The sequence below is a fragment of the Argopecten irradians genome, chromosome 2 (assembly GCF_041381155.1).
Source record: "Argopecten irradians isolate NY chromosome 2, Ai_NY, whole genome shotgun sequence".
Classification (NCBI taxonomy): domain Eukaryota; kingdom Metazoa; phylum Mollusca; class Bivalvia; order Pectinida; family Pectinidae; genus Argopecten; species Argopecten irradians.
Genome location: NC_091135.1, coordinates 54,853,652 through 54,881,604, shown reverse-complemented (window position 1 = coordinate 54,881,604; position 27,953 = coordinate 54,853,652). Strand labels below are relative to the sequence as shown.

The 27,953-nt window shown below is 36.2% G+C and overlaps 1 protein-coding gene across 1 annotated transcript; it reads left to right on the top strand.

Moving 5' to 3' along the window:
• The first annotated feature begins 148 nt into the window (after window positions 1–148).
• On the top strand, window positions 149–25,185 carry LOC138315974 (RNA cytosine-C(5)-methyltransferase NSUN2-like). Its single transcript, XM_069257414.1, has 22 exons — window positions 149–305; window positions 3,843–3,914; window positions 5,580–5,674; window positions 10,222–10,341; window positions 11,014–11,119; window positions 11,460–11,531; window positions 11,997–12,081; window positions 12,447–12,580; window positions 12,708–12,763; window positions 14,344–14,418; window positions 14,566–14,696; window positions 15,100–15,173; window positions 15,440–15,576; window positions 16,024–16,124; window positions 16,515–16,725; window positions 17,428–17,523; window positions 19,089–19,224; window positions 19,467–19,547; window positions 19,690–19,828; window positions 21,477–21,516; window positions 22,394–22,521; window positions 22,868–25,185. The coding sequence occupies exons 1-22, from the start codon at window positions 267–269 to the stop codon at window positions 23,077–23,079; spliced, it is 2,340 nt and encodes a 779-aa protein (XP_069113515.1). The 5' UTR covers window positions 149–266; the 3' UTR covers window positions 23,080–25,185.
• The last annotated feature ends 2,768 nt before the right edge of the window (window positions 25,186–27,953 follow it).

The window sequence follows — 27,953 nt, the reverse complement described above, 5'->3', positions numbered from 1 at the left end:
ATGGAATACGCGATCGATACAGATGACCACTCCATTTATTGTCTATTGGATAAAAAATAATGAATACATTTGTAGTGATCGTTGAGGATTAAGATATCGCATCGCAAATTTGAATTAAAATATATGAATTAGAGTACACCACCAGGCGGCGCAAGTGACGTTCCGGAATTTCCGGTTGTTTGCTCCATGTGGGTTTGTTTTGTAAAATAATTGCACAAAAGTTACGTCAAGTTTCAGATTCATTTTTTAAAGCATTTGCAACAGATATGCCTCGAAACAAACGTTCAGGGAGAAGGAAGCAACAGGTTTGTAATTTTGAACCCTAAAAGTTATCTCATATCGTGCGAAATTCTCCTCTGATTCAAGACCCGAAACATCCAGACACGTGTTACAAACACATGCACGTCAAAATATATTTGAATTAGGAAATTAAAGATACGTGTATGTAAACGATGAAACTCTTTTTATTCAATTTTATTTATCGTTTTGATTAATAATTTAAGTAATTCAGTCATTTGAAGTATATGATACAGAGGAACTCGGTTAATACCAATTTGAAGGGTCCGAGATAAAACTTCGAGTTATCCGAGTGTTCGAATTAAGTTAGTTTTCATGTCTACTGACTATCTCTTTACTGGGTATATACAGACTAGTTCCATGTCGTAAAACGATGTGAACAAGAGAGATGTCAAATTTGCAGATGGTAGTCGCATATAAATTTTGAAATGCCGTTCTAAGGAAGATTTATGAAAAAGAAAAAGGCATTTTCGGCGATCTCGTTGTCCACAAAATCTCATTTCGAGTTAAAAGAACATTTTATGTATGATTTTTCTCATTCGGACCTAAAATTTACTTTGGATTATCCGAGTTTTTCGAATTCGAATCATCCGAGTTCTTTAAACAAAGATAAAGAGGGAATTCGGTCGGGACTGTCAAAGTACTTCGTATTAAGCCGAGTTGTCGAATTATCCAAGTTCATATCAACCAAGTTTCACTGTATATGGGTTAATTGCATAATTATGCAAATAACAGAAATATTCAAATAAGCAGCTTCCTAACCTATAACGTGTGGAATAAACACAATATATCTATATTTGAGTTGGATATATTTGTAACAGGGTGCAGAATTTACAATAAATTTAATACTTGCCTTTGCCAAGTATCTAACTTGGGACTTATGGATTACTAGTCTGACGCTTAACCGATCGGGCTATAAAGAGAAGTTTTCCCTAACCGAGCGATATGTTGCGACTAGTGCGTTAAACCTGCCTATAATAAAGGCTTTTTTATTTTATTTTTTGCCTAATATTTAGGCAAAATTTTTTTTTTTAAAAGCCTAATAATATAGGCAGGTTTAGCAGACTATGATGCGGCTAGTATTAACCATGCAGGGTAACATATTGATTTGATTAATATTTAAAGATATCTACTTTAACTAATTCAATCAATATATAATCGCCAATCTGTTAGACAGAGTTCCAGAAAAGAAATCAAGTCAATGGGTTTTTACCCCTATTTTTCAACTTGATGCTGATTTTTTTTCCTAAAGAATATTTCAATGCTGAAATTGAAATTTTTAAAGAGTGTTTTACCCCTTTCTATGATTTCAATGCTGATTTTGCCTAGAAATTGATTTAATTAGATTTACACATCCAAAACAACATGCTAATTTATCATTTAACGGAATTCTAACTTACAGCAGCTCCTTTTATTTTCGGTTTATTTAATGCCAGCTGGCCTTTGAAACTCTGGTTAAATTGTTCCCCAGATTTTTTTGCTTTGCAACTTGGACTAAAACCGGTTTGAGTATTAGCTCATCAAATATATATATACTCATTTCTATTATTTGCATCATATAATTGTCACATATATTTACAAATGTGACTTATTGCATTGATGACTCTTTATGTTTGAATATACAGTATGTCTACATTTCAAAAAGAAACATCTTCATTGTCAATGTCAGAAAAATAGATAGCTGCAATTTTAAATAGGAAGTGTATCTAGGAATCCTATCAGTGATTTTCTTACTCAATAATTTCAGAGGCCTGTACTACATTTTTGTATTTCAACTAGTCATAGAGTTCTGGATGGATTGTAACCAAATTGGGCCAGAAACATCCTTGGGGGAAGGGGAACAGAACTTGTATAAATTTTGGCTCTGACCCCCAGGGGGCAGGAGGGGCGGGGCCCAATAGGGGTAATAGAGGTAAATCCTATAAATCGCTACTTGTCCTAGAGTTCTGTATGGATTGTAACCAAATTTGGCCAGAAACATCCTTGGGGGAAGGGGAACAGAACTTGTATAAATTTTGGCTCTGACCCCCTGGGGGCAGGAGGAGCGGGGCCCAATAGGGGTAATAGAGGTAAATCCTATAAATCGCTACTTGTCCTAGAATTCTGCATGGATTGTAACCAAATTTGGCCAGAAACATCCTTGGGGGAAGGGGAACAGAACTTGTATAAATTTTGGCTCTGACCCCCAGGGGGCAAGATGGGCGGGGCCCAATAGGGGTAATAGAGGTAAATCCTATAAATCGCTACTTGTCCTAGAGTTCTGCATGGATTGTAACCAAATTTGGCCAGAAACATCCTTGGGGGAAGGGGAACAGAACTTGTATAAATTTTGGCTCTGACCCCCCGGGGGCAGGAGGGGCGGGGCCCAATAGGGGAAATAGAGGTAAATCCTTTAAATCGCTACTAGTCATAGAGTTCTACATGGATTGTAACTAAATTTTGCCACAAACATCCTTGGGGGAAGGGGAACAGAACTTGTATAAATTTTGGCTCTGGCCCCCCCGGGGCTGGAGGGGTGGGGCCTAATAGGGGAAATAGAGGTAAATCCTTTAATTCGCTACTAGTCATAGAGTTCTACATGGATTGTAACCAAATTTGGCCAGAAATATCCTTGGGAGAATAAGAACTGAGTTTGTATAAATTTTGGCTCTGGTCCCCGGGGCAGGAGGGGCGGGGCCCAATAGGGGAATTATAGGTAAATTCTTTAAATTGCTACTTAATTGTCCTAGAGTTTTGTATGGATTGTAACTAAATTTGGCCACAAACATCCTTGGGGGTAGGAGAACAGAACTTGTATAAATTTTGGCTCTGACCCTCAGGGGGCAGGAGGGGCGGGGCCCAATAGGGGAAATAGAGGTAAATTCTATCAATCGCTACTTGTCCTAGAGTTCTGCATGGATTGTAACCAAATTTGGCCAGAAACATCCTTGGGGGAAGAGGAACAGAAGTTGTATACATTTTGGCTATGATCCCCTGGGGGTAGGAGAGGTGGGGCCCAATAGGGGAAAGGTAAATCCTTTAAATTGCTACTTCTCATAGAGTTCTGCATGGATTGTAACCAAATTTGGCCAGAAACATCCTTTGTGGAAGGGGAACAGAACTTGTATAAATTTTGGCTCTGACCCCCAGGGGGCAGGAAGGGTGGGGCCCAATAGGGGATTTAGAGGTTAATATTAAAATTCCTTCAGAAAAGAAACAATGAACCTGTATTCAGAAAATTATTTGGCATTACAAACCAGGTGAGCGATACAGGCCCTCTGGGCCTCTTGTTGTATTTCAATTGGGAAAACAATATATTGCATATTTCTTGAAATTATTTCAGAAAAATTTTCTTAATGTGGGAAAATATTTACATAATATTGGAAAAATACAGCAAAATATCTGTAGTGGAAGTGTTTTATTTGCCCCAGATGTACCTATAAAATCACTGCCTATAAATAAAGATATATAATTTTTCATTACTGCAAGGGTATTTTCCATTTCCTAGCCAGTAGTCATTACTTGCTAAGCTGCTTGTAATAATTGACCTTCTGATATTTTTCCAGGCCAAGAAACAGGGCAGAGGCAGTTATGATCTGTCTGTTCGGAGGAATGAACTGTTCGAGAAGTTTTATTCTGTGAGTATTGAGTGAAATATTTATTGTTATGTTATGCATATAAAGATTTATTATTTATGAACTATTTATGAATTATCTATGAATACAAAGATATATTATTTACCAGTATGTACAATTTGATTATTAATCAGAGTTTTTGCAGGCCTTTGTAGGGTTCTGTAGAGGGACCTATATAATATATATTTATCCCCAATCGAAAAATTGCACTGTATTTTCCCAAATTCAGTCAACATTTTCTTAATTGTGGTAAAATTACTGTATTCGACCCAATAAGCACTCCCATGCATCCCTATAAGGGCCTTTCCCCCTTTTACTGGTACTTCGAATCAAATTCAGACTGAAAATACGAAATCTTTGTTGGCTTCCTTACTGTTTTCTTTTTGCAAATTGATTTATGACTTACTTTGTTGAATAATTTCATGAAGGGGATAGCCAATTCCAAAGCGAAAACAAGGCCAGGAATACCTGAACTACATGTAAAGGAAAACGGCCAGGTTGTACATGTTGCTAAAAGCGATAGTAAAAAGGCAAATGTTTTAGCAGACTTTTTTAGTCTCTTGTATTTACAAGAGAGCTGGAAGGTGACATACCAGTGACATACCACAGCTCCCGCATATTCATATTGATTATCCATTTGTTTGGAAGGACATCGAGGAAGAAGAAATTGCCAAAATTGACAAAAAAAATGAATTCAAACAAATTTCAAGGAACTGATGACATTCATATGGCCGAAGAAACAGAAGAGAAAGACCTTGGAATAATTGTCGATAATAAATTGAACTTTAAAACTCATACGCAAGCCGCTGTAAATAAAGCGAACCGAATACTTGGAGCCACCAGAAGAACATCAAATGTGCCGAGACATTTCGTACCTACGCACAATAGATGTAAACAAACATGTAGACGTTTTGGCCTTTTATTTCGAATTATTAATATACTAGCTTTATACTGTTTTTACCTCATTATCACCAGAAGAACATACACACTTGGATAAAAATTCATTTTTTCTACTGTATAAAGCCTTAGTTTGACCCAACTTAGAATATGGAGTGTGCATATGGAAATCATATAAGCAACAAGACATTGAACTTTTAGAAAGCATTCAAAGGCGGGCTACTGCCTGGATTGAAGAATTATTAATACGAAGAACGATTGAGATGTCTTAAGCTTCTGTCCTTAGTTTATAGTCGCAATAGAGGAGATATGATTGAAATTTTAAAATTTTAAGAGGAGGCTATGATCCATCCGTATCACAGGGACTTCACTTGTGTCATATAAACAAGGGAAACAAACCGGGGACATTCATTAAGCCTGGAAAAATCAAGGTGCAGATTGGATGTGAGGAAATATTCATTTACCAAGCGAATTGTTGGCAACTGGAACTCTTTACCTGAGAATGTAATACAGTCGCCTAATCTAAAAACTTTTGGACAAATTTTGGGATAGCGAAGAAATGAAATTCAAAACAAAGCTGGTGTAACGTCACAAGAAAACCTTTATATCGTCATTTAATATGAGTATATGGACTACGACCTGAATATAGAGGCACACATAGTGCCTGTGTTCAGAATCAATTAAGTTAAACTAAGTTAAGCTTATGTGCAAATATCTTTCTGTCTAAATTCTAATGATAATTTGTTTATTAATTGCCAATGTTTTCTCTAGGGTGTTGGCATGGTTCCAGAGGGAGAATGGGATAGCTTTATAAAGACACTACAGGAACCGCTACCTGTCACATTTAGGATCACAGGCTTCAAAGGGTAACTATAGCAAGATCATATTTCTACAGAAGCCTTACCAGCCACACCACAACTCACACACCACAACTCACACACTGTTCTTAGAGCTAAAATAGCTATTTCCCTCTTGGTACCCAAAATTATTCTAAAAAGTGATGTTTGATTCATTAAATATTGTAAGTATTGTTTCTGTGGCCCAGAAGAACACCATGCAGGTATTATTGACTTATGCTAGGTTTACACTATGTTCCCGGCAGCCACGGCAGCCACGTTTCAGGCCACCGTGGACAAAACGTGGTGACCGCGAGACAACGTGAGACAACGCAGAAGGAGGTGATAGACAAACGTGAGCGGTCGTGGTTACCGTGGATGCCGTGCCAGATTTTTAAACTGTCAAAAAATTTGCCACGACAGTCACGGTACAGATGGAGAACGCCACAGGATGTAATAAAACAGGATTGACATAACAAAATGTAACAGTGCGTACGAGGCCGTAACAGAACTTAAAAACAGTCCGTGGTGGAACGGGCAGCAAGCACGTTTCCCAGAATCTCACGGTGATTTCAAGTTTAGTGACGTTCTGTTGCGTTTTTTCAACGTTTTATCACGGTTGATGCAGATTGGCTGCTCGTTTTGTGCCGTTTTGTCCAGGTTTTTAGGTCATCTGACCGAAGGTCAGGATGACCTATTGTCATCGTGTTTTTTCCGCCTTCGTGCGTCGTGCGTAAGACTATTTATACAAAAGCCTACTCCTCCTTTATCCTTTGATGGATTTCATCCATATTTGGTTTGAAACATCATTGGGGAAGGACAATCATATTTTATATAAATGAGCCTGGTCCGACCCCTAGGGGCTGAGGGGTGGGGCCCCAAAAGGGCAAATTTTCTTATTTTACGCTTTAAAATCCTACTCCTCCTTCATCCTTGGGATGATTTCATCCATATTTGGTGTGAAACATCATTGGGGAAGGGTTATTATATTTTAAATAAATGAGCATGGTCCGACCCCTAGGGTCAGAGGGATGGGCCCCAAAAAGTGTTAATTTTAGCTTTAAAATCCTACTCCTCCTTCATCCTTGAATGGATTTCATCCATATTTGGTGTAAAATATCATTGGGGAAGGACAATCATATCTTTAGCCCACCATCATCGCTTTTTGTCCGTGGTCCGTGGTCCGTCCTTCCGTCCGTCCCTCCGTCCGCCGTTAACAATTCTTGTTATCGCTATTTCTCTGAAAGTACTGAAGGGATCTGTCTCACATTTCATATGTAGGTTCCCCTAGGGCCCTAGTTGTGCATATTGCATTTTGGGACCAATCGGTCCACAAGATGGCCGCCAAGCAGCCATTTTGGATTTTGATAGTTAAAGTTTGTTATCGCTATTTCTCAGAAAGTAATGAAGGGATCTGTCTCAAATTTCATATGTAGGTTCCCCTAGGGCCCTAGTTGTGCATATTGCATTTTGGGACCAATCGGTCAACAAAATGGCCGCCAGGCAGCCATCTTGGATTTTGATACTTAAAGTTTGTTATCACTATTCCTCAGAAAGTACAGAAGGGATCTATCTCAAATTTCATATGTAGGTTCCCCTAGTGCCGTAGTTGTGCAAATTGCATTTTGGGACCAATCGGTCAACAAGATGGCCGCCAGGCAGCCATCTTGGATTTTGATAGTTAAAGTTTGTTATCGCTATTTCTCAGAAAGTACTGAAGGGATCTTTCTCAAATTTCATATGTAGGTTCCCTTAGGGCCCTAGTTGTGCATATTGCATTTTGGGACCGATCAGTCAACAAGATGGCCGCCAGGCAGCCATCTTGGATTTTGATACTTAAAGTTTGTTATCACTATTTCTCAGAAAGTACTGAAGGGATCTATCTCAAATTTCATATGTACGATCCCCTAGGGCCCTTGTTGTGCATATTGCATTTGGGACCGATCGGTCAGCAAGATGGCCACCAGGCAGCCATATTGTATTTTGATAGTTAAAGATTGTTATCGCTATATGTCACAAAGTACTTAAGGGATCTGTCTCAAATTTCATATGTAGGTTCCCCTAGGGCACTAGTTGTGCATATAGCGTTTTGGGACCGATCGGTCAACAAGATGGCCACCAGGCAGCCATCTTGGATTTTGATACTTAAAGTTTGTTATCGCTATTTCTCACAAAGTACTGAAGGGATCTGTTTCAAATTTCATATGTAGGTTCCCCTAGGGCCCTAGTTGTGCATATTGCATTTTGGGACTAATCGGTCAACAAGATGGCCGCCAGGCAGTCAACAGGATGGCCGCCAGGAAGCCATCTTGGATTTTGATACTTAAAGTTTGTTATCGCTATTTCTCACAAAGTACTGAAGGGATCTGTCTCAAATTTCATATGTAGGTTTCCCTAGGGCCCTAGTTTTGCATATTGCATTTTGGGACCGATCGGTCAACAAGATGGCCGCCACGCAGCCATCTTGGATTTTGATAGTTAAAGTTTGTTATCGCTATTTCTCACAAAGGACTGAAGGGATCTGTCTCAAATTTCATATGTAGGTTCCCCTAGGGCCCTAGTTGTGCATATTGCGTTTTGGGACCGATCGGTCAACAAGATGGCCGCCAGGCAGCCATCTTAGATTTTGATAGTTAAAGATTGTTTTCGCTATTTCTCAGAAAGTTTTGAATGAATCTGTCTCAAATTTCATATATAGGTTCCCCTAGGGCCCTAGTTGTGCATATTTCGATTTGGGACCGATCGATCAACAAGATGGCTGCCAAAGAGCCATATTGTATTTTGATAGTTAAAGATTGTTACTGCTGTTTCTCAAAAATTACTGAAGCGATCTGTCTCAAATTTTATATGTAGTATATTTGCAAAAGTTTTAAAAAGCAGAGAAAAGATCCCTCTTTCCATTGTCAGACATATATCATTGATTGGTGGGCGCCAACATCCCTCTTGGATCTCTTGTATATAAATGAGCCTGGTCCGACCCCTAGGGGCTGAGAGTTGGGGCCCCAAATGGGAAAATTTTCTTAATTTTAGCTTTAAAATCCTACCCCTCCTTCATCCTTGGATGGATTTCATCCATATTTGGTGTGACACATCATTAGGGAAGGACAGTCATATTTTATATAAATGAGCCTGGCCCGAACCCTAGGGACTGAGGGGTGGGGCCCCAACAGGGCAAATTTTCTCAATTTTAGCTTTAAAATCCTAATCCTCCTTCATCCTTGGATGGATTTCATCCATATTTGGTGTGAAACATCATTGGGGAAGGACAATCATATTTTAAATAAATGGGCTTGGTCCTATCCCTAGGGGCTGAGGGGTGGGGCCCCAAAAGGGCAAATTTTCTTATTTTAAGCTTTAAAATCCTACTCCTCCTTCATCCTTGGATGGATTTCATCCATATTTGGTGTGACACATCATTAGGGAAGGACAGTCATATTTTATATAAATGAGCCTGGTCTGACCCCTAGGGGCTGAGAGTTGGGGCCCCAAATGGGAAAATTATCTTAATTTTAGCTTTAAAATCCTACCCCTCCTTCATCCTTGGATGGATTTCATCCATATTTGGTGTGACACATCATTAGGGAAGGACAGTCATATTTTATATAAATGAGCCTGGTCTGACCCCTAGGGGCTGAGGAGTGGGGCCCCAAAAGGGCAAATTTTCTTAATTTTAGCTGGCCCACTTCCTGTTTTAGGTTTCAATCTCTGATCTCAATGAAAATTAGTCTATTGGGGTTTTAATTAATGCCGAACAAAATGCAAACATTTTTGTAAAGATTTTGGTATTCCAAGATGACCACTGGCCCACTTCCTGTTTTCAGGTTTAGGTCTTCGATCTCAATGAAAATGGTCTATAGGGGTTTTAATTGATGCCGAACAACATGCAAACATTTTCATAAAGATTTTGGTATTCCAAGATGGCAGCGGGCCAACTTCCTGTTTTCATGTTTCAGTCTCCGATCTCAATGAAAATTGGTCTATAGGGGTTTTAATTGATTCAGAAGGAGGAACTTTAGGTGAGGACAATCATATTTTATAAAGGACCGAGCTAAGACCCATGGGGATTGCACGGCAGAGGTCCAAAGTGGGAGCTTTGTTGAAATTTGGCTTTAAAATCTGACTCCTCCTTATATTAATCCTTGAATGGGTTACAACCATATATGGATGAAGGGCTACCAAGTTTGTTCAACAAATGACATTTACCTATTTCAGAAACTTACATATTCAACTAAGGAGTTCCTTGTATTGTTTATATTAATTGTTAACCAATACTTTATACTGTGACTTTGTTGTTTTGTGCCATGAGTCAGATGACCTTTAGGGCCCATGGGCCTCTTGTTTATATATATTTGCAAATTTTCCTTGTTATGACAGAATAAGTAAGGCATGTACACCATTTAGGATCTTTATGTTTGTAGTAATAAAATTGAAATATTGTGTCATTCTCCTCGTCAAATAATTTACTGGCTAAAAAATAAATACATTGTATCTTTGTATATTGTACCTTTGTAAAATATTTGTTATAAATTTACAGTACATAAGCACTTGATATAGATCTTTCATCTTCTGTTTTTCAGTCAATCCAAGGAGTTAATGAAAGTAGTTAAAGGTGAATACCTGAATGACTTGATGAAATCTTGTGAGGATGATGACGAGTCTGAAGAACCAAAGAAACTGGTACCAAAGAATCTCACCTGGTATGATAGTTTTCTCTTAATTAATATTGATTTACTCAAAACAAGAAAACTTAATTAATATTGATTTACTCAAAACACAGATCTATCAACTGCTATTGAAGCGTTTTTATTACTATTATATATTTTATATTGAAATGTTATTACATCGAAGTTTAACTTTACATAACAGTATGTTAATTCTGCTTCAATTTTAACATGATGTGAAGTTATTATTGAAACTTTTACGTTTCAAGTGTAAGAACATTTACTTCAGTAAACCAGATATTCTCTATTTAATTTGTTCCTTTAACAACAGCAATAACAGTAAATCATACTTTACCCAAGTTATTTTGGGATCTCGAAACCCCTGTATTGATGTGAACATCTCAATTCTCCTATCTCAAAGTATAGTCACATTTGTAAATCTTAAGTGGTTGATCAGTCAGCTGGCTAAAAATTCCAAATGGGAATGAGTTACAAAATTAAATATGAGTCATATGATTAGAATCTGTTATTTATTTCTCTTCTTATTAGAATTATGATACTTCAAATTTTTTCATTTTTGCTCCCCAAAAGGTTACAAATAATGAAAAATACCGAACTTTTGTAATAAATTTTAACGTGAAAGGACATTCATGACATATATTCTATTTAACATTCAAACCTATTTCTAACTTTGTGACACATTTTCAGGTACCCAGATGGCCTAGGATGGCAAATCAATCTGTCTAAGAAAGAAGTCAGACATGTCGCCCGTCTCGAGAAACTGAAAAAGTTTCTGGTGTTTGAAACAGAAAGTGTAAGTGCCTATAGACAGTTTTAGGGTGGTCAGAAGAAATTGGTAATAAATGGTTTTGTAAAAGAAATATGTATTACAGTGCATGGACATCTTGTTATAGATATGGAAAAGGATTTTCCTTTGAAAAATTTTAATTGTAAAGTTTGATGTTAGAAAGTTCCTACAGATGTATTTCAAATTTTATTGCACTGTGAAAAATATCTTATCTTTTGAAAAAATTATTGAAGAAAAATCTAAATTTAGGATTGTTTCCTCAAATAGACTAGAAAAAGATAATGAAAGTAATGTATAATTGTAGACAGTAAAACCAGATTGAAGATTAATCGTTATATTTATATAGGGAAACATCAGCCGTCAAGAAGCTGTGTCAATGATCCCTCCCTTGGTCATGGATATCAAGTCTCATCATAAGGTAAAGTATTAAAGTCATTTAAAACATTGACTTCTGGAAAGTCAAAATGAATTCTTCTAACCTTTTAAGATCAAGCTCAAATGTACATTGTATATCTCCCGGGGTTAATAAGTTACATTTTAAAGTCAGTGTGTATATTTCTTTGTCAGGGGACCTAATGACCAATGGTATTCCCAAAGTCAAACATACAGGTCAGAGATGTTGTGAAACAGCTTTTGAATGTGGAAGATTCGACCTCAGATTTAATCGTCGAAAGCACTAATACAGTGTATATATGTAACTTGGTGCTGTTATATCAATAAGGATTTTTTTGGATGGACAAAAAAAAGCAAGACTCTGATTGTACGATGTTTTCACAATGCTATATATTCTAGATTACAATTGCTCAGCCTTCTGTTTAAATACAAGTATATTCTGAAATATAAGTCAAACAACATACAAGTTATTTTACATTTGTATATTTAGGTACTAGATATGTGTGCTGCTCCAGGCTCCAAAACGTCACAGCTCATCGAATATCTCCACTCTGGTGACTCTACTGTAGAACCTGGTAGGGAGGCTTGTTGTACTCTCTACCCTGATTTCCATACAAAGTTAATTTTAGAGTATTCTGGTCTTTTAGAAATGCTGAAAGAGACTATTGACTATACAAGTTAGAAAGGTTTTATGAACATATAAACATAATATCATTCCCCCCAAAAAATATTACTTTCAATTTATTCAACTTTTTTGTATTTGGAGGAAAAGAACTCTGTTGCATGCAGGCATTTAAAAAAGATACCGATGTTTGGTAAAAATTAACATATTTAGCCTTTGAAATTGTAAGGTGAATAATAGGCTTTGCATGTCTCTTGGTTTCATCATACAATGGTACTTGAGACTATGTTCTGATATGTGATAACATTGGCATTCCAGAGGGATTCGTGATTGCCAATGACGTTGATAACAAACGATGTTATTTGATGGTACATCAGGTAAAACGTCTCCAGAGTCCTTGCTGCGCCATCATAAACCACGACGCCACTAGTCTGCCCAAACTTAGATGTGGGGTAGGTATAGTGTTGGAAATCAATGACTTATTCCATCTTTGTATATTACAAAGTTACCTGCTCTTGAACATAGGTTACTGATTTATTTAAGCTGTATAATGTGATAATTGATGTTGTGCATTTACAGGATGGTGCTCAAGACTTTGTGATGTTTGACCGAGTCCTTTGTGATGTGCCTTGCAGGTGAGTGTAGTAAACTCATTCCTGTAACAGGAATGTACTTTGCTTCTATTAGAGATGATAGTTGCTATGCTTCCAATACGATACTCCAACAATGTTAGGCATATATCATGATAAGACACCATTGAAACATTACATTGTGTCTAACCTCTAACTTTCGATAGGCAATTTTGTGATTGTTTTAGACTTGTTAAATTTGTCATTGAGTCCCAAGCTTCTATACAGATTTGGTAGTCATGCACATGGCAGTCTGAACCTTTTGCCTGTTTTGACAGTCTTAATCATTGACCTTTTTGGGCATTGATCTAGGTACTATTCTGTATTTGTATATTACGGAGTTATCTGCCTTTGCGGGTAGGTATTGATTGTGGCGTCATGTGTTTGCGAGCGTACCGTCATACTTTTCGGCGAAAACAATGTGAATGGCGCTCACAAAATAATGATGTAACAATCGATACCTACCCGCAAGGGAGCTAACTCTGTAATATCCAAAGACGGAATAAATTGTAGCAGTATTTATTAGGGCTGAAACGATTAGTAATTTTTGTATTCGATTATTCAGTCACATGTAATCGATTACTAATCGATTAATCACTTGAACTGAAGGCAACTAGATAAAGTCTATATTGTCTCACTACTGACTACTGAAAACGTCCACCATGTTTTGGTATCGATATGACAGAGCACATGCCTTACATAATATAAGCCTACCAATAAATAAGAATAGATTTATTGACAAAACAAACATATTTTATCCCAAATAAGCCACGAATTCCGTTCCTGTATCATCTTCTGTAACATCGTTTCAATCCAGTCTGCTAATACGCTGTTTTGACGTGACCTTCACACGTACGACTAATCAACCAAATCTGTATCACCACGGAGCGACATGACCAAATTTTTGTCAATTAACTTTTTTATTTCCATGATAAAAAAAAATAAAAAATCAACAACCCTTATCTTCTATTAGAATATGAGCAAAAGCATTCTTTTTTATGAAAAACAACATGCAACAGTAAAATTAAAATGTTCATGACTACTGCTCCTTCCACTCCCGAGCGTCCCGGCGGCGATCAGGCCTCCCTGACGTAACAACATGGAGCCGATTGCTAGTGAAAATTTGCGAACAACGTGTTGCAAGCTTTCTCATGACCTTAACTTTCACAGAGCCGTAATTTAACAAGTATTTCTTAAATCATATATGCTTTGTTTAGTTCAAAACGTGTACATAAAGAGATGAAACTACAGTCAGAATGGCTTCCTCAGAAATCCATGATCTGTCATCGTGTTTATTCGGCTTACAATGCACTTGCTATACATGCAACGATTAACGATTAATAAAATCTTTAATCGATTATCAGCAATTAGTTTCATTAATCTAATGGCCTCCGATTATTCGACTAATTGTTTCAGCCTTTGTATTTATGTCTAATGATTATATATGCTCAAATGTTTTAAGTAGGTTTCTGTAAAAAACTTATCAATTCACAAAAATGTATATTACACACCAGAGCATGTCATTTTTAAGTTTGAGAAAGCTTTTTTCGTTTTTACCAGGAATGGAATATTTTTGTATTTACTAGTGGCGATGGAACAATGAGGAAGAACTTTGATATCTGGGACAAATGGAGCATGAATCAAGCCATCAATTTGCACAGGTAAGATGTTTGATATCTGGGACAAATGGAGCATGACCCAGTTAAAGTCATCAAATTATACAGGTAAAACTATAAATAAATTTTCACAAGTTGACATTTCCTTTGAGTTAATTAAATATCAAGTTTTTGTTGATATCCTGTCTTCAGACAGCAGATGAAGATCCTAAGACGAGGTCTAGAACTTCTAGCCGTAGGTGGGCGACTTGTGTATTCCACCTGTTCCTTCAACCCCCTGGAGGATGAAGCGGTGATAGCTGCAATGTTAGACCAGTGTAAAGGTGAATATTAAATTAAGTAGACCAAAAATATATATGAGAGCATAATGTGTGTCAGTTGTAAAGTGTAAAGAGGTTTACTATTGTTGGGCTGTAGATGGCCATGATTTAGTCTGTCATTCACTGGACTATCACATGACTGTGAACTGGTGTTGTACTGAATATGTTTTCAGTAAAATGCTTTGGTGAGACAGCACAACTGAAAACCTCAGATGCCCTTTTTGATTCCTTCATCAGTGTGTTTCAGTGAGATAGCACTATAAAAGTTCTTATAATCTGTGCTTCACAAAGACACACACAAAACTTACCACAGTCTTCCAAAAGGTAGATTAACTGTTGAAAGGCTCTATATACCGGTATTTATGAATCCAAAACCACCGTGCTATAATGTGTTATTGTTAACCAGGTAGTGTAGAGTTGGTGGATGTTAGTAGCGAGTTACCTGGTCTGAAGTATGTGCCTGGACTCACTTCCTGGAAGGTAAACAAGAGTTTAACATTATTATCTTGTTTGAAAGTTACCAGTATCTGATATCATAATGACAAAATTTTTAAGATAAACCTGTCTGATATGCACTGGCTAGCCTATTTTGCATCTGTTGACATTTAGTGATCATTTCATCATATAGTCCAGTTATATTTAACAAAATTGTTCTAGATTTATGCCACTAGATTTAATGTCTTTCATCGCACAAGTAGTTCTAATAGTGACATTTGATAAACCATGTCTGTACTTCTGTATTGCAGCTGTTGTTTGGAGGCCTTGAGAAAGGTCAGTGGTATGAGACTTACGAAGCTGCTAAGGAGGATAAGGTCTCCAACCTAAATCCAACATTCTTCTGTCCTCCTTCAGATGTCGCTAAGACACTACATCTGGACCGCTGGTAAATATGGAATTTACATCAATAAACCGCCCAAAACACCAAGGAAACTCGTCTTTATAGCCAAGTGATCTGTATACACAGACCAAAATGGGTCAAGATAGTCCAGTTCCATTTGTCAGTGATTTTGGAATTGAACCAAAGCTGACTATTAGTTATATCCCAATGCAGTGGGGATCTGATTCAACATTGCAAAAGCTTTAAGCGGGTCCATATGACATATCCATATTCATATTATGATTTTTCTCTAAATCTAAGGGATTAATATTGCTCATATTTGACTGGTAGCAAATATACTGAACAGAGTAAGGGAAATTTTACATAGGTTTGGATGATGTCTGTATTGATAATTTTAGTACACATCCTTGACTTTGTAAATCTATGTTATTGCTAGTATCTCTGTTCTACCTTATGACATGTGTATATCCGTTGTTTTGTTAACGTTCCCAGCGTCCGAGTGCTGCCACATCACCAGGACACTGGAGGATTTTTCATCGCTGCTCTCATAAAAAAACAGCACCTTCCTTGGCAATCAGCTCCAAAGGAACCAGGTGAGATATCTCCAGCTCAAACTATGCGATCTTGTTACTCATAATCCTGACATAGTCCTGACCAAGTATTGTTATTTTTGGGTCGTTACAAAATTAAGGTGGCCACAATGAAATCATATTTATTCTAATGAAGTCTTATACCACTGTTGCCATGATTGTCAGTTGACTGTTAAGGCCCTTGGGCCTCTTGTTTTCTTCAGAGTCTGTCTGGCACAGTTGATATATGACTGTATATGTGTCAGAAATATACAAATGAAGCAATTAACCAGGTCACCATAATTCAAATGGCTTTACCAACATATGTGTGATGAAGTCCTACAATAGTTTTCTGATTAAAGTGTAAACAGCAATGGAAAATATTATCGGTGAATAAAACACTTTTACCAACAGAATCTACCAGTACAGACAATAAAGCAACAGGCTTAGAAGAAAAATCTCCTGATCAGACAAGTGACAGTGTGGAATCTTCAGCTGAGAAAACAAATAATGATATGGATACTACTGACAGCCCGAGTATTGTCCCCGACTCCGGAGATGTGCCATCTAGTACAGGGACACAGGGAGAGAAAAGGAAAGCCGAGGACCAGCACCCTAACGATAGGTAGGCTGCCATTACTTCATCTCATCACTTACACATATTATATTGCAACATTAATAATTACATAAGCATTATCAAAGGAAGCAATGTACGATGTATTAAAATGTTACAGAGTTATCTGCCCTTATAAATAGGTGTAGCTTGTGAGCAAAAGTTCAATCTTGTTCCCTTAAAATATGACTCTCACAAATTTATGATGAAACAATCAATACTTACCCGCAAGAGGAAATACAAAATGGTCTGACAATGTGGTCTTGAGATGAAATTGTACTCCTGATTCAGAACTGGAAATGTTGCTACCACTCACTAACATCAGACCATATTGATGTTCTCAAAACAAAACCTGGCAGACTAGGAATGCCCCCCTGTCTTCATACATCTAACAGGATGCAACAATATTGGATATGAATCAAAAGACTGGATATTCTGTTTCCCATAAAATGTAATATAAATTATCCATGTTAACTTTACTTCCAAACCATTACCTAGCAAATGATTCTGTTGTTCAATAGCAGGCCCGAGATTTGGACTGAACACAGTCCTTAGATATTTATTTTCTATAAGGCAATATATGCTTATTCTTCTTAATCTTAATCCATTATTTTATTCAAAATTTGATTTATTGAACTGATTAATATTTTGAAAATGTTATTTTCTTAATGTTTTTAAAGTAACCAAACATTTTACATGTTTGTCCTATCCTAGAGCGTTTGCTGGTAAACACAACAAGAGGATGCAGGGATATAAAGAAGACCCATTCCTGTTCCTCAAGAATGATGACCCGTTGTTCACACCCATCAGGTAGGAGGAATATTCTCTCTGTTTGTTTCATTATTGTTTTACATCTTATTAACAGCTATGATCATTAAGGATGTGCCAGGTTTAAATGGTGGAGGAAAGTCAGAGTACCTGGAGAAAAAACCACTTTACCTCAGTTAGTACAGGTCAATAGCCCCACATTGGATTCAAGGTCATGACCCACAGTTGGAGTGCTTGTGATAATATGTCGTGATATTTAACTACTCAGCCCTTATATTCTCTCGTACTATTATTGTTTAAAACCTTATTTGATATATAATGTATATAAAAAAATTAACATAAAGAAAAAAAATCTCATTTTCTTCATTGATAATATTAATCTAGTTAAGAAGATGTCAACACAAGTTTGTCAACACAAGTTTGCTAGTACAGTGGAACCTCCCAAAACTGAACCTTCTCAAAACCGATCACCTCTAGAAACCGAACATGGATGTCATTTACGGAATGAATTCCTCTTTATTAATAGTATATAAAACTTCCCAAAACCGATCCCTCCCAATTCCGAATACCGGACCGATTTTGAGATCGGAATAGTCAAATGTAACTAAAATACACTTCTGAAAACCGGCCTTACCTGAGCGACACCGATAGATTGCATTGAGGTCTGATCAACCGACCGTGAAATACACACGTACCTGTACCATAGTTGTTGCATGCCATGTCCTTGGGCATGTATACAGATGTGAAGGCTATAGGTACACGGTAATTATACCCGAGATCGTGGTGTAATTATTTAATCATGTCTATTGTTTAGATATCTAACGAAGGTCTACCATGTGCACGCGGTTTGTTTACTGTAGGAAAAACAAGCAGAGCTAGTAATAAAGAGAAAGTTTCGTATTCAAATCACACGTTTTTTTTATTTATATATGAAGTTGTCAGATAACGTAAATTATCTGTATGAAGAAGCCGAAGCCATGTATTGTTTTAGAAAATGACTATGTCATATAATGACAGGCATCGACTGATCATCGTGTAATTAGACCATATAATTTGATTCTTAACGTAACCGGAAGCGATCGGTCGTATGTAGGTTGCAATCGAGAAAATCCCCAAGAACATTCACGCAACTAACTAACTACACTACGTTTATAAGCGGTAACAAAGTCAAGTTTGCTGTAATCCATTCCTTTTAAACGTATGATTCTCTCTTTTGAGATAACATTTACATTAACAATCAATATCGGTCGGTTTAAACGAACACTAGGCATACATGCGGTGCACTAGTGTAAAAAACGACTTCCGATCGATTAAATCCGGATCGTGATGATTGGTATTCGGTTCACTTCTCCAAACCGAACCCTCTCTAAACCGGCCGAAATTACATGCACCGACCATGATCGGTTTCAGGAGGTTCCACTGTATTTGTTGCATTTTGCATATTTGCTTATTTCTAACAAATTTTATATCAATATACAAATTTTACTAGTGTCTAATGTGTTGAGTTTGATATCTATCCAAGAAACTTGTGTTGGTCAATCCTAATTTATGTTGAGGTTTCAAATTTTGCGGTACATTTTTATTGACATCTGATTGATCATTTACAGAGAGTTTTACAGTATCGATGAAAAGCTGTCTACTGACCAGGTTTTGTATCGTACAGACTCCGGGAAGATTCGGTCCTTGTACTACGTGTCTAAATCTATACGTAACTTACTCCAAAGGAACTGTAGCAGAGTGAAGGTAGGTTTAACGACAAAGATCCTCAATAATATTACGGATATGTACATATGTATGTTTTGGTGGACATCTGCATTAGAACATAAATATTTCACTTAAATCGCACTATAATTTGACTGGGTGATGAGTTCTGTAAGACATCTCATTCTTTTGAACATCAATACTACAATGGTTTACTATAAAATCATTTAAAAAATTGATTGTAAACTTTGAAGGTTCAGATATTCAATCAATTTTTTTCATAGTTTGTCAACACAGGTGTGAAAGCGTTTGGACGAAGTCCATCTCCCCTGGTAACAGCGTGTGACTTCAGATTGAACCAGGAGGTCAGTACCCTACAAAAACATTTTAGGATAGTTATATTTCTATTGATCAATAATGTCTTTACATATGTGTGCTATGTAATAGTTAACAGATAGTCCAGATGTCAGTGGTTTAGGTGTCTTACAAATATCACTGTTGTTACAGGGTCTAGGGGCGTTACACAACATGATAACCGGAAGAACACTCCACTTTGGACGAGACGACATGCTAACACTATTGTCACAAGACAACCCTTACTTTGAACGTTTTACAGAAAATGCAAAGGAACAGTTTAAAAAAATTGGTAAGTAGATTGTCTCATTGTCTATATTAGGAGAAATGGTATCATGGAAAGATTGGTAAGCAGACTGTCTCATTTTCTATATTAGGAGAAATGGTATCATGGAAAAATTGGTAAGTAGATTGTCTCATTGTCTATATTAGGAGAAATGGTATCATGGAAAGATTGGTAAGCAGACTGTCTCATTGTCTATATTAGGAGAAATGGTATCATGAAAAGACTGGTAAGCAGATTGTCTCATTGTCTATATTAGGAAAAATGGTATCATGGAAAGACTGGTAAGCAGATTGTCTCATTGTCTATATTAGGAAAAATGGTATCATGGAAAGATTGGTAAGTAGATTTGTCTCATTGTCTATATTAGGAGAAATGGTATCATGGAAAGATTGGTAAGTAGATTGTCTCATTGTCTATATTAGGAGAAATGGTATCATGGAAAGATTGGTAAGTAGATGTGTCTCATTGTCTATATTAGGAGAAATGGTATCATGGAAACATTGGTAAGTAGATTGTCTCATTGTCTATATTAAGAGAAATGGTATCATGGAAACATTGGTAAGTAGATGTGTCTCATTGTCTATATTAGGAGAAATGGTATCATGGAAACATTGGTAAGTAGATTGTCTCATTGTCTATATTAGGAGAAATGGTATCATGGAAAGATTGGTAAGCAGATTGTCTCATTGTCTATATTAGGAGAAATGGTATCATGGAAAGATTGGTAAGTAGATTTGTCTCATTGTCTATATTAGGAGAAATGGTATCATGGAAAGATTGGTAAGTAGATTGTCTCATTGTCTATATTAGGAGAAATGGTATCATGGAAAGATTGGTAAGCAGATTGTCTCATTGTCTATATTAGGAGAAATGGTATCATGGAAAGATTGGTAAGTAGATTTGTCTCATTGTCTATATTAGGAGAAATGGTATCATGGAAAGATTGGTAAGTAGATTTGTCTCATTGTCTATATTAGGAGAAATGGTATCATGGAAAGATTGGTAAGTAGATTGTCTCATTGTCTATATTAGGAGAAATGGTATCATGGAAAGATTGGTAAGCAGATTGTCTCATTGTCTATATTAGGAGAAATGGTATCATGGAAAGATTGGTAAGTAGATTGTCTCATTGTCTATATTAGGAGAAATGGTATCATGGAAAGATTGGTAAGTAGATTGTCGCATTGTCTATATTAGGAGAAATGGTATCATGGAAAGATTGGTAAGCAGATTGTCGCATTGTCTATATTAGGAGAAATGGTATCATGGAAAGATTGGTAAGTAGATTGTCTCATTGTCTATATTAGGAGAAATGGTATCATGGAAAGATTGGTAAGTAGATTGTCCCATTGTCTATATTAGGAGAAATGGTATCATGGTATCAATCACTGTATTCCTAAGAGTAAAATAAACACAATGCTGATAAATGATGTATAAATACGCATGGGTATGTTTAGTTTGACCTTGATGACCAAGTTCTATTAACACCTTAGTGAATTTTGTTTTTGAAAATTATCAGCTCACAACCAACTGTTAATGCATATTGTACAAATAAAAACATAACAATTATGTGAAATATTGGTGTCTGAAATAGATCACTTTCTGTTAACACATTTATAGAGAAATCCTTCGTTTCTATTTTTGCTGTTTTTAGGTCCTGGAAGTGCTGTCTTCAAGTACTGCCCCAAAAACAGGTATTTATAGACATGTGACTAGTGCATGCAGATAGGAGAAACATTAATTAATATAAATTGTTTTTTGCTCACAGGAGACAATGTCTTAGTTAACCATTGTGATCGCTTTTTGTTATCTGTTTTGCATCATCTATCATAAACACCTTTACAACTTATTTTGAAAAAAACAATAAGGCCCAAAGAACAAATATGAGGTGGGAATCTTCCTGGAATGTATATTGATTTATTTAGGTTTATCAAGTTTGATTAAATGAATTACCTTATACTTGTGGAGAAGTTCAAGATTACAGGGTTTCACTAGACTAAAATGTGTATTGTGAACCACAAACTGGATTAAGCAAAATTATATCTATGTGAAAACTGCTAATATATAGGATCTTACATGAGTGTTCATTTCATATGAGATTTTATGAAACGAGTCTAAGAAGTTTTTACTTTTGCGAGCCTTGGCCTTACCTACATAATAAAGAATTTCATGTCAAAATGTATTATGAAAATCCAGCAAAGGCCGCCATTTTGTCCTACCATCCTCATAATCCTGACGTCACGTCATTTTTCCTGATGTCATTTTATTGTTTCTGCCTGACGTCAAAATGAATTTCTAGCCAATGAAAATCGCTCCAGGCGACGTCATATTACACTAGTGACATATGCAAAAATATTACACAGGCGAAATCACTAGATATCAGGCGGATTATGTGATAAAAAGATTACTGTCAAAGTAGAAAATGAAACTTTTTTACACATCAAACATCCTATCCAAGCTCATTTGTTATGTACCATTTTCAGTAGTAGGTATAAGGATGGCCTTATCAACTTTGACTAATATTGAGATGACCTTTGACTGGTTAATTAGATGACCTTTAACCTGTTGTAGTGATGCTGAACCTGCCTGTGATATCATTGTGTGTGGCTGGAAAGGGAAAACATCTACACGTCCTTTTGTTGGCAAGCATGAACGAACACACTACCTTCGCCTGTTTGGATTGGAACTAGAAGAACTAGGTAACTAGTTAAAAATCATCAGGCTGAATCATTGAAAATGGATTCCACAAGAAAAAAAATTGAATGTAAAAGGAATTATGTATGGCATACCCAGGTTAACAACATGTTTCACACATTTCAAATGAAAGTCTTCCTGTTAACACTTCATCATTTATGGCTTTGATGAATGAAAGAAAATGGATTGAAGATTTTCATATCACAAGTTGTCTAAAGCAAAAACAACTTTAATCTCTGTCCTTGGTCTATATTGATTTCCTTCTCTCCTTAAAGCATCATCTTTTGTATAAAATTGATAGGGAACTATACTGACATGTATGAGATGGGTCTGTTTCTCTCATTTTTACAGTCAAAGAACAGGAAGCGGAGCGAGAGCGTAGGAAGTTAGCAGAATCCTTGATTAGTGATCTGAAGGAGTTTGACGATGCTCCAAGTGACCAAGAGGATTGTGTAGGGGAGGGGGAGAACACAGATAAAACAGACAGTACAGAAAATCAAATGGACTGTAAGGAGGATGTGAAAAACGAGCAAGAGGGTGTGACCGAAGACGGAGGAGTTTGACCATACCGAAATATGACTTTGAGAAGCATTAATAACTTGATAGGAATCATCAGATGCTTCAATTTAATATGTTCCAGCTTTCCAACTTATGTGTTTAATGATGAGCAGAGTTGTACAGAGAAGTAAGGGATAATGCATGGGGAATGATAAGGCTGTGTTTTCCCTGTTTCTGTAATGACATACAGTTGAAACTCGTTATCTTGAAATTCAACAGACCAACGAAAATAATTAGACTCATCCGGAATTCAACTAAAACGTAATGTCATTAGGTTTGATCAGAACATGTTCTTTTAATAAGCATGCACCCTGGTTTCTCATAGGTGGTATACTGACTTCAGTGGTTCATACAACAAACTTTTACAGAATGTAGTAGTTGAACAAATAAAAACAATCATCTTTTTTATTTCAGAATTAGAATTTAATGGTATTTCAAAATAATAACATAGCAAAATAAACAATAATTTTCACCTACCGTAATAGACTACACACTCTGTTTCCGGATAATGAAACACGCTTCCGGTCATGATCAGTCACGCTGATCGAGCTATGCTGTGTGTGATTGTGTAAACACGCGTCGTGTCTATGTACAGGTAAGTCACAATTGTAAAGTGACACTAATTAGGAAGCTAGACTTTTGAGGATTATTAAACAATTCGTAATAAGCAGTCATTGTTGTAGGATATGTTGCATAGGCCAGCGTATATTGATCGCAATATGTGCAGGTTAACCAATCGTTCGTTTCGAAAAACTGCAGGTGAATTTCAATTGTTTGAATACATCGTTTATTTATGTACATTGTAATTGATTTGTTTTTTTAATTTGAAAATTTGATTGAAATTAAATTCAAGATAGCGACTATTTTTTTTGTTGAATATCCGTGCTAGGGACCAGGAATTTACTTTGACTCAACCAGAGTTTCGAGTCATCGAAATTAAAGTCATCAATCTTAAAATACATATATACAAAGAAGGCAAAAAAACGTGACATCAAAATTTATTCGACTCAACTGGAATTTCGAATCAAACGACTTAGAGATAACGAGTTTAGACTGTATATATATTGTGTTGTTATAGATGGTAAAACTCCATACATCTCATACATGTTAACTGATGCAGTCTTCTATTCCATGTGACACCAACACAAATAAGACAATACATCAAATAGTTTTATATACATACCATATTCATTGGAAATTTGAGTTGAAACATAGTTTAGTTTAAATTCTAGTTCAATGTTCTTAACAAGCTTAACAGTATAAGCATGGCTGTTTGTATAGTGTGGAGATAACATTAATTGCAGATAAGACTAGACATATTTATACTCTAAGATAAGACTAGGCATATTTCTACTCTAAGATAAGACTAGGCATATTTCTACTCTAAGATAAGACTAGGCATATTTCTACTCTACTCTAAGATAAGACTAGGCATATTTCTACTCTACTCTAAGATAAGACTAGGCATATTTCTACTCGAAGATAAGACTAGGCATATTTCTACTCTAAGATAAGACTAGGCATATTTCTACTCTATCTTGCACTATGTACAGGTCTCTCATGCATCTCTTTCAGAAGTTCAGAAATCACTAAATAAAAGGATTAAACAAACTTATACTTTTGAGCTTCACCTCGATGGCTCATAGCATTTTTTTCTTGAAATAAATTTTAGAGGGAAGATGTAAATGCATAATTTTTCTCTCAATATTGGTGAGAGACCTAGGTATTTCAATCTAATGGGAATGATTCTTAAGTTGGCAAACTTGAAGGAGGTTATTATCTAATCCTGAAGGTTTAAATCCTGACTCCCTCCCCATAAGATAAATGGGCATTTTCTTTAACCCTGGTCACACTTGAAAAGTATTTACTTCTGGGGCTACATGAACACATGACATGATAAGACTGTTGTTGTTGGCACAGATCATCACACTGTTGTTACTAGTCATGATATGGTGATATTTTAACTGTCACAGTATACAACAAAATAAGGAAAGAAAAGTATTACAACTCATCAAACATTTCATACAAATCTTAAATATAGATGTAGGAAGCTGGGTGTCTGGCAGCCCAGCTTTTTATTTTGTGACAAAGAAAATAAATGTTGCAACTTATGGATTGTCTGCCTTTTTGTTTTGCTATATGTTGGCTTTTGTGGATAGATAGACTGAAATACAGCATAGAAATCTCATTGAAAGGAATATTACCAAAAAAAGCAACATGGAAATGTAACATAATCGATCTGTTAAACGTAAGTTTACCTAAAGCGTTATGATTTGTATATTTGAAAAAGCAACAAAGGAAACGTTTTGGTGTTTATACGTTGAAAGGTAACGAAGAGAAAATCGTTTTGATTTGTATTCTTTAAAAGCAACAAAGGGTGTTGTTGTAAACATCTTCGGCTTATAAAGCGAATTGAATGGCTAAACACACTTTTGAACAATTAGTGAATGTGTACTAGCTTAACTTGTTAAAGTGATTTACAGTGTCGTAATGAATGGTACAGCGGTGTGACATCTTTTCTAGTCTCATCATATTATTGTTATACTGACAACTTAAATGCAATCAGAAATGCCAAATCGAGGTTACTGGTATCTACAGTAACCAGGACAAAGACCTTATATCTGTGTCCATGCCGATCAAGGACAGTCTAACAAAAGCAAACTAAGCAGTGAGTGTACAAACATATCAATTATTCAAATAATTTTTCTTATAAAAACGACCAGTGAAATAAGAATCTATATAATATTGATACTTTTATTTCAGGTCGGACATTCCTTGTCGGTAGAAATGGTACCCAAATAGTAGAAATCAATGCATCAAAACATTATTTTAAAATGTAACCTTGCCTTATAGATTCCGAAACAACTGCAGTTCATACATTGAAGTTACAACTACGAATATAAATCGATATGATAAAGGTCGCCATGTAAAGACAATATAGATTTCTCACTAAGGACTATTTCCTTGTTAAGTTGTTTGGTAACAGACAAAACCTACAGACACAGCCGTCATCGAAAAACAGTTGCTGTATAAACGGTTATTTACGCGGCTCAAACATTTCGCAGTTTTTACTAAAACTACTATTTTAAATTGTTGCGATCTGACTCTCGGGGTAGATATCATTCAACCATTATTTTTAATTATTACATAGATCAATTTTTCGCGATCATAGCAATCTACCACGAAATCGCGAAAATAATTCTATACGATTATAGAAAAAAAACATATCTTTATCTGCTGTAGCTTGTAGTACAACGGCCTTGTGTGTAACAAGAGCTGTCTTAATATCATTTTCTCCTGCTTACAATATAAGGTGTAGAGCTGCGCGAGTCCGTTCCTGACGCATACGGTGGTACATCGATGGAAGGCCATCAGATCTAGAGTAGAAACTGGCGACTTTGTAGTATTTCTGTAGGATACTTCTGGTCTGGGATAGTGCAAAAGACACAGAAGTTGATTTCGCACTTGTCCTATAAGAGTCGGTATTGGCAAATACATTTACTATGATTAATAATGATGAATGGTCAGGACGTCAACTAAAGAATTTCTTAAACTTTCTGTAAATCTGATGATAATTCACATTATATTTGAACCATGTTCACTATTGAAATAAGTGCAAATACTGTGGACATAGTTAATGTTATCAATATTTTCAATATTTTTTGACGCTGAAGGAAAGTTTTTATTATGATGCATTAAATGCAGACGGTTTGTTGTTTTCGGGAGTATTTTATCCAATTACCATTGCGCTTAACAAAATAACACTATGATGTATTATACCGCTTCTTACAGTTGGTTTCTGTTGTGGTCAGGAAGTATTTTCCTTAACCGTACTGCTAATATGTTTAAATTTGCCACTGTGTTAATATTTGAGTGAACCATAATACATACATGTACTTGATATTTGGAAGGAACGAAAGAGTGAAAATGTTTTAAAAAATCAGGACACAGCTTAGCAGAGTTTGGTGTGAGGACGAAAACGTGAATCAGACTTATCCCAACTGAGGCCACTATGAATGTATAGCAATAGTCAGAAAACTCCAACTTGACCAGAAGTCTCGTGCCAAAGTGACCTACACATCATGACATCTGTCTGGACCTTATTATCGGCGAAAACTCTGAAACATTCGTGCGGGTATGTAGTGGGCTATAGTTTCATCTCAGATTTGTGTATTCAAATTAGGTATAAAATATGTAAACATTGAACTCTCAATAATTAAGTACATGCCATTATGGCGGCAAAATTAATCACCTAGCGTTTCTCTATTAATGTAATATAAGACCATGGTTTGTAAAGACTGGATTATTTTAATGGATACTGCAGTTCCATATGGACATTTGTGAATGAACTACTAAGTATTGGTAAGCATGGCTGATTTCAGTTACAGGGGTCATCGTGTTAACATGGTCATAATTCTTTCATCCGAAAAGCGACATTGATTCAAAATATGTGTCCCTTGCTTCCCAAAGAAATCGGGTTCGGCATTGGCGTCGGCATTAGTTATGTTGTTTTAAAGTGTCGATCAGAAATGTGTCATCCGTAAAATGATATTGTTTTTTTGCAATTGAAACATGATAATAAAAGTTGTTTTGGATATGATCAGTCTTTTTAAAGGAGAAAACGCAGAATTGTGCGAATGTCAAGATCCCCAAGGGCCCAAAATTATTTACTTTGTACTTAACTAAGGTTTTGGTGCAAGTGTTTCTAGGGGAGAAGTTTGAGCGCATTTGATACCACATCTATCAACAATTTAATAATATAATTTATAAACAGTCAAGAGGTACTTTTTAGTTTTACTTTTTTGTTAGTGCCAACTGCCTCGCGTGTCTCTGATCAGTTGAGGACAGATCACCAGTTACGACCTGAGGAAGACAGGAT

Excerpts from the sequence above, each read along its gene's own strand:
- LOC138315974 (XM_069257414.1), top strand. The coding sequence starts at position 267 with ATGCCTCGAAACAAACGTTCAGGGAGAAGGAAGCAACAG. Across the intron at positions 10,342-11,013 it reads GTACCAAAGAATCTCACCTG|GTACCCAGATGGCCTAGGAT; the intron begins GTATGATAGTTT and ends ACACATTTTCAG. Across the intron at positions 21,517-22,393 it reads AAGTACTGCCCCAAAAACAG|TGATGCTGAACCTGCCTGTG; the intron begins GTATTTATAGAC and ends AACCTGTTGTAG.